The 14,760-nt window shown below is 41.1% G+C and overlaps 1 protein-coding gene across 1 annotated transcript in view; it reads left to right on the top strand.

Moving 5' to 3' along the window:
* The window catches only part of LOC147725145 (GTPase IMAP family member 9-like), a 146,204-nt gene that overhangs the window by 19,235 nt on the left and 112,209 nt on the right, over nucleotides 1–14,760 (top strand). The window contains exon 2 of the mRNA XM_086967120.1: nucleotides 8,443–8,561. Within this exon, the coding sequence (XP_086823246.1) occupies nucleotides 8,480–8,561 (82 nt within the window). The 5' untranslated portion in view covers nucleotides 8,443–8,479. The remainder of the gene's footprint in view (nucleotides 1–8,442; nucleotides 8,562–14,760) is intronic.

Genomic DNA, 14,760 nt, shown 5'->3' with positions numbered 1-14,760 from the left:
TCTGAAGAGGTTCATCGTATTATCACATGAATGATATCATCAGTGATGTGATCAGTAATGTCAAATGAGATGTCATCAGTGATGTCATTTGAGATGTCATCAGTGATGCCATTTGAGATGTCATCAGTGATGTCATCAGTGATGTCACTGACCATGTCATGAATGATGTAATATGTGACATCATCAGCAGTGGATTGCGGGTGCGCGATATATAGTTAGTGCAACTAACTATATATGGGATTTCAATGGTTTTGTGTGAGTAAAATAAGGTTTTGTAAATGCGAATTCCTAACTATATATGGTCTATAACCTATGGTTTTTTCAGTGAATTTTCAAGGTTTTGTAAATGCTAATTCCTAACTATATATGGTCTATAACCTATGGTTTTTTCAGTGAATATATATATATATATTCAAAATAAGGATCCAGATTCCACAGTTTCAGCAACTGAAAGCATCCAGGCACTCACGAACAGGTTTTATCAAAAAGCTTATTTATTTAAGCATATTTCATCAACGCGTTTCGGGAGTCACGCCAGTAGGTATATATAGTTAGGACCTAGTAACCATAGGAAATTCCGAACATTCTATTGGGAATAACTTTGGCGCCAATTGAGGGATCTGCCTGTAATTTTCCTTAAATTTGCCTCGCTGCGCTCCGCTCCTTCCCTGAAAGTTTCGGGGGGATTCGTCAAGCAGGGGCTGAGAAAAAAGGGGGGTCCCAAAATGTATTTTCCCTATGTTAATTTCCATAGGGACATTCTGACAAGGCTACAACTCGAACGGCTGAACGGAATTATACCACATTTGGCAAAATGGTAGGGACTGGTATGCAGGAGTACCTTTTGTATGTTTGGTGTAAATCCCTCCAGTAGTTCTTGAGAAAATTGAATTTGAAATTTTTCAAATGGCATTTTCTATGGGACCTTTAGACACGGCTACAGCCCGAACGGCTGAACGGAATCACACCAAACTTGGCAAAATGGTAGGGACAGGTATGCAGTAGTGCCTTTTCTATATTTGGTGAAAATCCCTCCAGTAGTTGTTGAGAAAATGAATTTTAGCAAATTATATATCTATATGCGCTCAACATTCTATTGGGAATAACTTTGGCGCCGATTGAGGAATCTGTGTAAATGTAAATGTAAATGTATAGGCATTTATATAGCGCACTACTTACCCGGAGGGTCCCAAGGCGCTTCGACCACTGCGAAACCCTTCCTGGCTTCCCTGAGAGATGGTCCCTTAATGGGTATCTCCAGGGTGAGACCAGGCATCCCCGGCGGTCTGGTGGGGCCGTTAGTGAAGATGAGGCAAGCTAATGCCCAGAGTTGCCGAGTGTGAACGCTGATCGGAGTGGGCACCGAGGCGAGAGAATTATCGAGTCCGCTGACCCTGGTCCAGAAACCTGCCGCGCCGGGAATCGAACCCTGGTCCCGGGCCGTCCTCTGCTCTCGGGTCTGCCGCCTCTAACCAGTGAGCCACACTACTTCACTGTGTGTAATTTTCCAGAATTTTGGCCAGCTCCGCTCCGCTCTTTCCCTGAAAGGTTCGGGGGGATTCGTCAAGCGGGGGCCGAAAGGGGGGTCCCAAAACGTGTTTTCCCCATGTTAATTTCCATAGGGAGCTTTAGACAAAGCTACAGCCCGAACGGCTGAATGGAATTACACCAAACTTGGCAAAATGGTAGGGCCTGGTATGCAGATGTGCCTTTGCTATGTTTGGTGGGGAAAATACCTCCAGTAGTTCTTGAGAAAATTGAATTTGACATTTTTCAAATGGCATTTTCTATGGGACCTTTAGACACGGCTACAGCCCGAACGGCTGAATGAAATTACACTAAAATTGGCAAAATAGTAGGGACAGGTATGCAGTAGTGCCTTTTCTATATTTGGTGAAAATCCCTCCAGTAGTTGTTGAGAAAATTGAATTTGATCAAATTATATATCTATATGCGCTCACCGTACGCGCACCGTACACGTACGGTACGCATACCGTACGCGTACATACGCGTACCCTTACGTGCGCGAGCGAGTTTCTGATTGGCTGGCAGTCGACTGTCAACATTCCAAACTGTCCAAACCAGGAAGTGTTGGCCACCATCTTGTTTTTCAGGAGAACTGAGGCACAAGAGAGCCCAAAACAAGAGTGGAAAACACAAATAGGGGGCTGGGTAGAGACCCCCCAGCCCTCTAGCCCTTCTCAGGGGGTCCCAAAAGGACCCCCAAGGGCAAAAAAAAGAAAAATCCCCCCAAAAAAATCGCGGGGTACGCGCACTGTACACGCACTGTACACGTAGGGTACGCATACCGTGCTCATACCCCGCGATTTTAAAAAAAAGACATTTTTTTTGCACTTGGTGGTCCTTCTGGGACCCCCTGAGAAGGGCTAGGGGGTCAGGGGGTCTTAACCCTGTCCCCTTTTCACGTTTTCCACTCTTGTTTTGTGCTCTCCTGTGCCTCACTTCTCCTGAGAAACAAGATGGCTGCTCAGGTGGTCCCAGAAGGATAATAACATATATAAACGTTATCCGCTAATAGAATAAGCATTTACAAAACCTTTGAAATTTATTGAAAAAAAATATAGGTTTCACGCCTGATATAGTTAGGAATTAGCATTTAAAAAACCTTGCAAATTCACTGAAAAAGCCATAGGTTTCAAGCCTTATATAGTTAGGAATTAGCATTTAAAAAACCTTGCAAATTCACTTAAAAAACCATAGGTTTCCGGACTTATATAGTTAGGAATTAGCATTTATAAAACCTTGCAAATTCACTTAAAAACCATAGGTTTCAGGCCTTATATAGTTAGGAATTAGCATTTTAAAAACCTTGCAAATTCACTTAAAAAAACATAGGTTTCAGGCCTTATATAGTTAGGAATTAGCATTTAAAAAACCATTGAAATTGCTCCTATATAGTTAGTTGTACTAACTATATTTCACGCACCCGCAATCCACTGCTGATGATGTCACATATTACATAATTCATGACATGGTCAGTGACATCACTGATGACATCACTGATGACATCTCAAATGACATCACTGATGACATCACTGATGATATCATTCATGTGATAATACGATGCACCTCCTCACACTCTAATATAACCTTTGATACACCCAGTGTTAAATACAGACTACCAGTCTTGAAACCATTGACACACCAATACCAGTTACTACATACACACTCACTGATTCCTAGGTCTACACACACATTCACTTATTCACCCATAGAATCACTCATACATACAGTCACTCATCAATACAACACTATCATATGCACTCATACACCTATACAGACACTCACACACTGCCACTCATCCATGGAGTTACTCACACACCTAGTCAGTCATGCAAAGAATCAATCACACTTCCATAGTTAGGATTTTTATCTCCTATGGGATTTTTGAAAATTCGATGTCGAATAACTTTAGCGTTTGTGGACGGAATCGGCTGAAATTGTCAGGAAAATGGCACATTTTGTTTCTGAGCAGCCCTTGCAAATTTGGGGGGGTTTTGTCAAGGGGGGCCGAGATAAAAGGGGGGTCCCAAAACACGTTTTTCCCATTCATTTTTCCATAGGGCGGTTGGAATCACTTTTAGCTCGAACGGCTGAATGGATTTACACGAAACTTTGCAAAATTGTAGATATGGTGTCCCCGACGTGCCTTTGCTATGTCTTAAAATATGTGCTCCAGTGGATTTTGAGAAATTAACATTTTAAAAAACAGATATATCTGTGACAGCGTCCCGGTTAGCGCCCCGGTTCGCGTACCTGACGCGTAACGGAACTTCGCTAGGAGAAGCGGATTGGCTCCCCAGTGACTGTGAACATTCTAAACAGTCCGGAGCGGCCGCCATCTTGTGTCTCGGTAGGATCGAGACACAAGATGTGGCAAAAACAAAGGGGGAAATGAGCATAAGGGGGCAGAGTACATCCTCCCTGCCCCCCAAGGTTTGATGAGGGGGCTTTAAAAGGGCCCCGCGGGGGAAAAAAAAAAAATATTATCGTTTTTTTTGCGGGGGGAGCGCTCGGTACGCGCACCGGGAAGCGGTCCATGAAGCGTAATATAGGGAAAATAGGATGAAAGAATGTTCAAATAATGTATGTGTATTGATTGTTCTTTTTGTTGTATTTTTTTATTTTTTTTATTTAAGTACCAACATGTAGGTACCAATGCAGAGTCTAAAAATAAAAATACACCGTTTCATTTGTATATATCTTACATGTTGTTCCAGAAGTTATTGTGGTATATGGAATTCATAGCGTAGTCTGTCAGGAAAGCAGAAACACCATGGAGGCAGGAGATGATAAAGAGATGTTAAATACACATTGGAGATAATATAGTGCGAGAAAGGAAGTAACTATGAGCAAACTTACTATGTAACACAAAAAAGTTGCACAGTATATTTAAAGTCTGATTTTACATTATAATCAATTTGGTACTAGTTTAAAAAATACATATAAAAATGAATAATGTCTCAAACAATTTTTGAATTATTAAATATAAATGTATTTCTCTGATTCGTTTTCAAAATTTAAAAGAACTTCTAATAATTGATTGTCAGAAATGTTCTAATTTTCAATCAGGTGATCTACTGATTGTACACATTGCAGAAGTTCAAAGTCCCGTGATTCATCAAAGAATTCAGAGTCATTGGGTTCAATTTCTGTATATTTGTTGCTTTCCAGAACAATTTCAATGGTATTTTTTTGCTCTCCTTCCTTTTTTGTGCTGTAAATTGAATTTTAAAAAAATATATCAGTACAGATAGGGCACTGTTGGGTTTGTGTACAGACAGGTAGTTTGGTTTTTTAAACAGTGATTTTATCTTTGGGCAGTGTATGGTATCAGACTGGAAGTAGAAATATAAAAAAATGTATGTGATAAAGCCTAAGTAAATTCTTAATTATACAAGACAAGCCTAACTCCATCCATAACTAAAACAGAGAAGTCTATCTTATTCTATAACTATTACAGAGGGATAGTATATAACTATCAGAAAATGTTTTCCTAATTAACTTAAAGTGCAGAACATAGGGTAGCTCTGAAAAGAGCTATTGGGTTCTGTGGCTAATTTAGGTACCTACAAGTAGGTTCCAATGCACAGTTTTAAATAAAGGATGAATATTCTATTCCCTTCATTGGAGAAGTGCACACCATCTCTTCTGTAGATGTCTTGAATGTTGTAACGCAAGTTATTCACATGTTTCCGTTCTTTCTCAAATTGTGGAAAAAATTGGTTGGACCACTTCCATTTCTGTCTTTGGCATATATTGGAATATACCAAGGCAGTTTGGGGAAAAAGTGTCATCAATTGATGAAAGGTGTTCTTTAAAAGCATTTCCAGACCAACCCCAGTCATAGTGCCCAAATCATTTCCACCACAGTGCACTATTAAGAGGTCAGGGTTTGGCAGATGCATACATTTTTTTTTATTAAAAACATATAAAATATATTTTTCATTTAAAAGAATAATACAATTTACAGCTTTTGATATTTGCTATTAAAAAACCATTGAAATTCACTGAAAAAAACACAGGTTATACACCATATATAGTTAGGAATTAGCATTTACAAAACCTTGAAAATTCAATTAAAAAACCATAGGTTATAGACCATATATAGTTAGGGATTAGCATTTACAAAACCTTATTTTACTCACACAAAACCATTGAAATTCGCATATATAGTTAGTTGCACTAACTATATATCGCGCACTCGCAATCCACTGCTGATGATGTCACATATTACATCATTCATGACATGGTCAGTGACATCACTTTGTACTTTTTTTGGCTTTTAAGAACCATTTTGGGTTTTTTTTTTTTGTTTTTATGGGGAGAAACAAAAAACAGGGAATTGAAAATGGCTCAACTGGAGCAAAAAAAATCAGGAAAAATTAAGTTTTTTTGGGGTAATTGTGGTTGTCACCAGCAAGGAGGATGAGCTTTAGGCTCTGCTCACCATAGGAGATGGTCTTACCACAAAAAATACATGTGATCCTAAATTCACCAAACTGTGGTTGAATGCAAGGGATTGTCTCCCTTGTCTCTGGTCCCGATGGAGTGGGTTGTTTTCGTTTGGAGGTGCTGGGTGTAGATTGGGGAGGGTTGCTGGCCAGTTCTGCTCATCTCTGCTGCAGCATAGTTGTTAGGATGCTTGCGCTGCATGTGCCTTATCGTGGTATTGTTCCCAAATGAATATTTTTTATTAGGGTTACCCATTGAAAGTTCCATGTCACAGATAAGGCAAGTCACCTTTGCCGCATTCACTTTCTTCTTTCCCTCAGGGATGGAAAAAACTCCCATATAATGTGTGGCTTGGGTTGGTATCGGGTATTGTCTTCTGCCAGCCACCTCCTCCTCCTTTCCTCCTCCTCTTCCTCCTCCTCCTCCTCTTCTTCTTGACCACCAATGTGATGTTGTGGTGGTCCTCTTGGTGGTGGTGGTGGTGCAGATGCTCCAGCTGATGCTGCTACTGTAGCCATTTCAAAGTACAAAATATACCTCAAAGATCTCAAAACAGGTCTTCCTCAGTCAAAGGACAAAGTCAGAATAAGGAAAAAAGGTGGGGGCTTTCATCATTTGGAAAAAAAATGTCCTGAACCAATGAAAAGTGTTATTTTCAGGTCACAAGACCAGGGGTTTCATCATTATGAAACCAAAACTGTTATGAACCAATAAAAAGTGTTATTTTCAGGTCACATGACCCGACGCGCTTACGCTACGCGCCCAAACAATATACATTAAAAAAATTGTTTTAAATAGAAATATAATATAGGATTCATTTTCAAAAATATCACATTTCATAGCTATAGACATTTGATATTAAAAAAACTTTGAAATTCACTGAAAAAAACATAGGTTTGGGGCCTTATATATAGTTAGGAATTAGCATTTAAAAAACCTATGAAATTCACTGAAAAAACCATAGGTTTCAGACCAGATGTAGTTAGGAATTAGCATTTAAAAAACCTATGAAATTCACTGAAAAAACCATAGGTTTCACACCAGTTATAGTTAGGAATTAGCATTTAAAAAACCTATTAAATTCACTGAAAAAACCATAGGTTTCACACCAGTTATAGTTAGCTGGAAATTTTACTGACATAAAACCAATGAAATTCCCACGTTATAGTTAGTTGGACTCACTATAACTTGCGCGCCTGCAATGCACTGCTGATGACGTCACATATTACATCACTCAATCCAAGGCGCAGAACTGCAGAGATTCCAAGGATCATGAGTCTAGAGATTCCAAGCTGAAGAACTTCAAGGAATTAAAGTTACAAGATTTCTGGAATACGGAACTGCAAGTCACTTAGAGATTCTAAGGTTCATATATCCAGAGATTTCACTGTAGTGGATTTCAAGCACCCCAAGGAGGTTAGTAATTCCAGATTGAAGCCTTTCACAGACAGGGGGCAGGATACAAGATTTCACAGACACTTATACTCAGCACTACTGAAATATTCATGCACAGAATGCTGAGGGAGAGGGAGAAAGCATGGGAGAGAAAGACAGACAGAGACACAGAAACATAGAGAGTGAGACAGACAGACAGGAGATTGTGAGCGTGAGAAGATCAGGAGACCTATATTGAGAGTAAAAGAGAGAGGCAGAGATACAGTTTGTGTGTGATTATCTGCCTTTGAGATTGCAAGAATTGTGAGAGAAAGAGACAAACAAACCTTGAGTGTTAGTGAGAAAGAGAGAGAGGGTGTGTGTTTGTGCTTGTAGTGGCATGTATTATTCGATAACAGAGAAGCAGAGGGACTGAGAGAGATACAGATGCTGAGAGAGCGATGAAAAGAGAGTATGAGTGTAGCAACATCAATGGATTACAACTATGTTTGTGCTTTTAGTGACACAGAGAGAGACAGAAAGTGGGGGAAGGAGAGACAGTGAAACAAAGGAGAGGCAATATGGCACTTAGAGTTAGTGTTTGTGTTTATAATAACTGAATGCTCACACTTACCTTGGAGATCCCTGGAGCTTTCTGAAAGAGAGGGAGAAAAACAGAGGGGTGTGAGAGAGGAAGAGAGAATGATGCAGGTAATCAGATAAATAAACCGAAATGGAGATGAAGAGAGAGAGTGGCTGTGTGTTTTGGTAGCTGAGTTTTCACTGATTCTTCTGAGGTCCTGAAGCCTGCATTATCATGGGCTAATCCCAGCAAGGTTTTGAGGAGAGGGGCATTCTGAGTGTAAGGGATAGTTTGTGACACTTTTACTTTTGATACCCCTAGAGCTGCTGGGGGAGGAGAGGGTGTATGTGTGTGGGTGTGTGTGTTAAGACACTCCAAATGTTGTCCTGCATGAGCTCCTGTGATTACAGTATTTTATTTCCAATAACAGGATGGATGTGCTGTTCCTTTTCAGATCCTGTAGCCTTTGCGTGTTCTCTAGCACTAAGATAATTTCTGTGCCATTCCAGGTGTGAGAAGGAGAACGTTCAGTGTGCAGAGCAGGAAATGACGAAAAGAAAAGATAAAGAAACAAATATTGAAATTGTAAACATACAGAAACCTGAAGAGGAGATGCATAATTATAAAGGTAAGTGGATTTGAGCTGAATTCAATTTTATTTTGAAACCCACACTGATACCTTTGGCGGACCTCCACCATCTCCAACCGGGGGCAACATGTCCCAATTTCACCCTCACACAGATCTGTGAAAAGATCCCTTCTGATTCCAGAACCTCTATCTGGGGCCAAAAGCAGTAGTCCCTGAAAAGCACTAACAATTCACAGGGATCCCCACAGGGTGGAGATCAATCATGAACACAAAGTAAAGTGTGCCTGATCCTGGAGTCTGTATATACTGCAGTACAGTCCTACTGAATCTACGTTTAATCCTAGAGTCTGTATATGTTGTAGTACAGTCCTACTGTCTACTGCATCTACTGTCCTGGGCAGGTCAATGGGCCATTGGGCCCTGTGTGTTTGATCCTGGAGTCTGTATAAGCTGCAGCACAGTCCTCTCACTAGGAGACGCTGCATAGGGTGAACCTATAATCATAAGCAGTCCTGCTGTACTCCATCTACTACAGCTTGCTGTGTAATATAGGATATCTAATGCAGTGCACTGTTTAGTGCAGTGTGATGTCTGACAATATCTTTAGTACAGTGGGTGTTTTGCAGTGTGTGCACTGTATGTGGTATGGTGTAGTGTGCTCTCTAGGACAGCCTAGTACTGTGTTTGCTGTCCAGTAGAATGTGCTTTTGAATGCATATTATGTTTGTGTGCTCTGTAGTGTTTTTTGGCATAGGTGCAAGCTTCCCTCACACTGAACATGTCTAGGAGATGTAGAAGTGCAAACTTCTGTCACTCAGAACTGGTCTAACACATTCAGAAAAGAGTGCAAGTATTGCACACTCAGACAAGGTATGCACAAACAGAAGTGCAAACTTCCCTCTTTCAGAAAAGGTCCTCCATTTGCAAAAGTTGTGCAAGCTTCCTTCACTGTGCACATGTCCATGAGATACAGAAGTACAAGCTTCCGTTACACACGATTGGTAACTCACACAGAAGTGCAAGCTTTCCTTCTTCAGAACTTGTTTAGGACATTCAGGGTTGGATTATTCTCTCACTCAAAATAAGGGGCATGCGCAGATGTACAAACTTCATAAAATCAGACCAGGTCTGTTGCCGCTTTTCCACACATAAACCTGGAATACACATGCAGAAAAGCAACTTTCCCTCAATCACAGCATAGATGTAAGCTTTCCTCTCTCAGAACATGTATTCTGAGAGAGGAAAGTGTGCACCTATGTTGTGACTGAGGAAAAGTATGCCACTACTTTCCATGTAAAACTTGCTTATAATATAAACAAAGGAGTGTAACATGGGTAAGGTAGTGGCATTCTAAGCGAATGAAACTTGCACTTTTGCCTGTGCAATACATGACCTATATAAGTTTAGGACTCTTGTACAACAAGATTAACAAGTTCAGAAGAAAGGAAGCTTGCACTTCTGTGTGTGTTACCAATTATGAGTAACATAAGCTTGTACATATATATATATATATATAATATATAATGTATATAATATATATATTTACATCGGCAAAAGGCCCACGAATTAAGTGTCACGCAGAACTATGCGATAATATTGCAGCAGCCTTCAAGACTAAAGTGTTGAACATTTTCAATAACTTTCAGAATTCCACCCCTCTCCCCTCGATAGATTTCACCTGTAGGCAGCATAATATCAATACTTTGCTTGCCTTTTCTCCCGTCTCCGTTGAAACCGTAGCTAGATATATCCAAGACTCTCAATCCGGATCCCCTTCTGATCCCTGCCCTCCGAAAATCCTTAAAAAAATCGGCGATGTGGTTAGCCCAGGTCTCATAGTACGGAGACAGCACTGATTAAGGCAACAGAAGAAATCGGGGTGGCGATGGATCGGGGTGGCACAGCTATGCTCATACTCCTCGATCTGTCAGCCGCATTTGATATGGTTGACCATTCTCTCTTGCATGAGCGGCTCGATAGAATAGGGATCGGGGGCACAGCATTGGCTCTGCTATCCTCCTTCCTAAAAGACAGAAGACTCATGGTTGAGTTGGATGCCCACCGATCGGACACATACACCCTCCCTTGTGGAGTGCCTCAGGGCTCGTCCTTGAGCCCGTCACTTTTTAACGTGTATGTCTCAGAGCTGGCCGCACTAATTCAGAACTTTGGGTTTTGCCTCACGTCCTATGCAGACGACACTCAGATTGCCATTACCATACAAAAAAAAGATTAATCTCCCGCTGCACAATTCCAAACCTGCATGCGTACGGTCAATCACTGGATGAACACCCATTGCCTCAAGTTAAACTCCTCCAAAACAGAGATCCTGACTTTTAGCAATGTTCAACCATGTTGGGGCAACCTTTGGTGGCCAGTGGAGATGGGTGAACCCCCCAGACCGTCGGAAAAAGTTAAGAACTTGGGGGTGTGGTTGGATCCTAAACTTTCCTTAATCCACCACACCAACGCTATTGTATCAGCAAGCCAATCAAAAAGATCAGAAAAATTCTCCCATACATTCCAGCAGATGCCAGAAAAACTGTTGTGACAGCCTTGATCCAGTCCAAACTGGACTATTGCAATGGATTATTAGGAAATGCCCAAAAGCAATGTCTCAAAAAACTCCAAAGTGTGCAGAACTCGGTCGCTAGATTGCTTCTCAATATTCCCAGAACCCACTCAGTCACCGCCGAAATCCGCAAGTTGCACTGGCTTCCAGTGGGGCAACGGATTAAATTCAAAGCTCTGTCCATAGCCTTTGAGGCCCTTAACAATAAAGGGCCGATCTTCTTTCAAAACCTGCTGGCCAGGTATGAACCTACCAGGAATCTTCAGTCCTCGGGCTCTAAACTTCTCCAGGTACCAAAAACCCGCACCATGCAATGGGGAGTGCGTAGTTTTCATTTTTACACCTCCAAACATTCGAACTCGCTCCCTCTTGAGCTTAGAGAGTCTCCCTCTCTTATCGGCTTTCGGAAAGGCTTAAAGACCTGGCTATTCCAGAATTAGCCGTCAGTGCAGACTTCCTCGCCCGTCCATAGCGCCAAGACACCCACAGGTAAACGTGCACTCTACAAATTACAATAACATAACATATAGAAATTAGTAAGGACCTATTTTCCATTGGAAATCCACAACATTCTATTTGAATTAACTTTGGTGCCGGTTGATGAATCTTCGTGAAATTTTCAAAACTGGTCGGGCGCTCCGGTCCGCTCCTATCCTGAAAGTTTGGGGATGATTCGTGTAGTGGGCCGAGAAAGGGGGTTCCAAAACATGTTTTCCCCATGCAATTTCCCATAGGACCTTTAGCCACAGCTGCAGCCTGAACTGCTGAACAGAATTACGCTGATGTAGTCCTCAGTTCAGATTTGTGCCTTTTTCTTAAATGGTGTCAATCTGTTCAGTAGTTCCTGAGAAAATTATAGTTAAATGCATATATATATCTATGGGCACAGTGGATCCGCAGACTTTGAGCGCACCGTGAGCGCAGCAGAAACGCAGCCTTTCGATCATGCGCTGAATGCTAATTGGCTGTCAAGTGGTGGTCAACATTCGAAACTAGGAACTGTTGGCAGCCATTTTGTCCTGCGGTTGAAGCAAGGCTGAAGAAGTCAGTGGAACAAGTGTGCAAAATGTAGAAAGGGGGCAGGATAAAAATATTTTGACCCTCTAGAGGTGCTTAGGGGGTGCCAGAAGAACCCAAGGGCCCAGTAAATTCTTTTTTAAATGACAAGTGGCGTAGGGTGTGTGGCCGTAATATGAATAAATAAATAAAATTGAGCTTTTTTCATTATTAGCCCCTGGGGGGGCCAACTCCCGGGGCAAAATGATTACATTTTATGGGGGTCCCTGTAGTGTAGTTCCTATATTCCCAATAGGCTCTGCGCATTGGAATAACATAAACGGCAGTTTAGACGTAGGACTGAGGTCGACTAGGTCTCTACTGAATATGTTAGACTTAAGTAGGTATGCCAGCTAGCTCAGAGGTCACTAGAAACTTTCTCGAATGAACAGGGAGGAGTTAACTTCCCTGATTAGACAAGAAGGGATTCGCTTCTGACAACCGCATAAACATGACAACTTTGCTCCCCCAGAATAAGGAGTATATCTCCAGAGTCATGTGAAAACAATAGATAACTATTTCACTCAGTCAATCGTGCATACTTAGTTTCACCAGAGGGTAGAGAAATAGAGAGACGGGCATTTTCAATAAAAGGTGTCATTTATTGAGCAGTCTTCTTTCTCATGCAAGAGAAATGAATTGCCACAATTGCAATACTAGTAAAGCGCATACAGTAAAAGGAGTATTATGAAAATATACTGTAAAAGCATTGATATGGTTTCTGAGCCATATGATACTTAAAACAGATAAAATATATATACAATTACATACAATGATAAATGTTGACTAAACGTACTCAACTGGTGCTTCTAAATACGCCTACCCCAGTGTACCTAACCTAAGCGTAGTACGTGGGAAGGAGTAAGGGAGTTGCAGTTTAAGTTAAGTTAGTTTTGCCAAGAATCTGACTCAATTCTCTATGGAACTAATCATCTCCGTACCTTGGTTTTAGAATGAAGGAGGTCTTGTATCTCGTTCTCAGGACTCAATCTCCCAGTAACCCGCAAGGGTGACTGGAAACAATGGAGCTGGATGTTCTCGGCAGGAGAAAAAGACAGCGTCTTTCTCAGTGTTTCTAATGGGAGGGACGGCTTCTTTCGGCACTCGCATCAGCTGGGCTTCGGATAAGTAGATAGCCACTCTGCTCCAAACCACTGTGTGTTGTTTAAGGCAAACGCTGGTATATTTATACCTGGAAGGTGCCGTGTTTGACGTAAGGTTGGACATAAGACGTCAATAAAAGATGTCACTAAGAACTGGCCATTCTTTCAGGACTCGCAGGAGTTCGAGGACAAATCAAAACAGAAGCATGGGGAATTCCCAGGTTGCTGGAGGTTTGGTTTGTTTAAAGAACTCGTTGTACTTTCTAGGAGTCTAAGGAAGTAGCCTTGCTGTATTTGGACTGCATTGGGTATTACTAAATATGGATATGATTCTTATGCCTTTATAAGGATATGATTTGTTATAACCACATAAGGGCATAAATCGGGAATATTTAATTAGGGTCCTAGATGTAAATGTAAAAGATACGTTCACAACACCCACTCCACGTATAATGTCCATCATTACTAAATACTAAGCAATATATAAACATATAAGTATGCATGTGTTTTCCAGCCCACCCCAAAATACATCAAATGCATTTGAAATGGTATAGATACACGAAATGAGTATTATATTGTACGCTTTCAAGCAGTGGTATCATTCAGATAAAAGTTCTGGAGTGCATTATAATCTTCACTGAATGAATCACTAAATTTATATTTATGAAATGGCTCTTAATACAGAAGAGAAGGTCGAGACCATTTCATCACATAATTATACAAGATTGTACATGTGCTAGATGCTGGTTCAAAATAATGTCTCTAGCGTCTCTAAAAATAGAAGTTTGGTTCTCTAAGAATAGTTCTACTTTAAGCAGAGTATCATGAGCCAAATATTTTGGAAATTGGGAAAAAATACTTTCGCTTTCATGGGAAAAAATAGTTCCAAATGTTTTCAGCAGTGCTGTTTATAAAAACTGAAGGCCGAATTCAGAGTTCAGGGAACGCTGTGTGCTCGCTTTTTCAATTGTTATTCTCATTGTTAGGAGAGAACATTACCTCAGCTAGACTGGCAATAAATTCGTCTACAACAGTAGGTGAAAGTTGGGCCAACGCTGAAAAATCAGAAATAGTGCATATATGCGATGCATTGCCATCATCGGTGTTCAGATCAGCAATGTTCACAGAGGGTTGTACTTGTGTGGTGCCGCTTTCATCTCGTATTTCACCGCCACCTAATCGTAATGGTGAAGTCTCAACGAATGCCGTCATCAGAATCGGTAGCCACTGGGGACAACACGTTGCATGAGTCGTTACCGGACAAAGCAAAGCGTCAATATCCATTGGTACTGCTGATGGTAGTGTAAGACAGACGTCCAACACGCATTCTTCTCCGCATAGCAGACATCGAAGCACAGGTAAGATGCAATTTTGCCAAATTGGTCTGAATGAAAGAAGCCAAGTAGTATTCAGATCTCTTAGCCGGGCCAATCCGAGGACCTTAGTGATACGGTCTCGGTATCGTATTGCTAGGATCGTTTCTTCCATCGTAGCCTGAATTTTGTCT

This window comes from Lissotriton vulgaris, chromosome 4_1, assembly GCF_964263255.1.
Source record: "Lissotriton vulgaris chromosome 4_1, aLisVul1.2, whole genome shotgun sequence".
Lineage (NCBI taxonomy): Eukaryota > Metazoa > Chordata > Amphibia > Caudata > Salamandridae > Lissotriton > Lissotriton vulgaris.
Note: the sequence above shows the minus strand (reverse complement) of the source record. Positions and strands in the feature narration are given on the sequence as shown.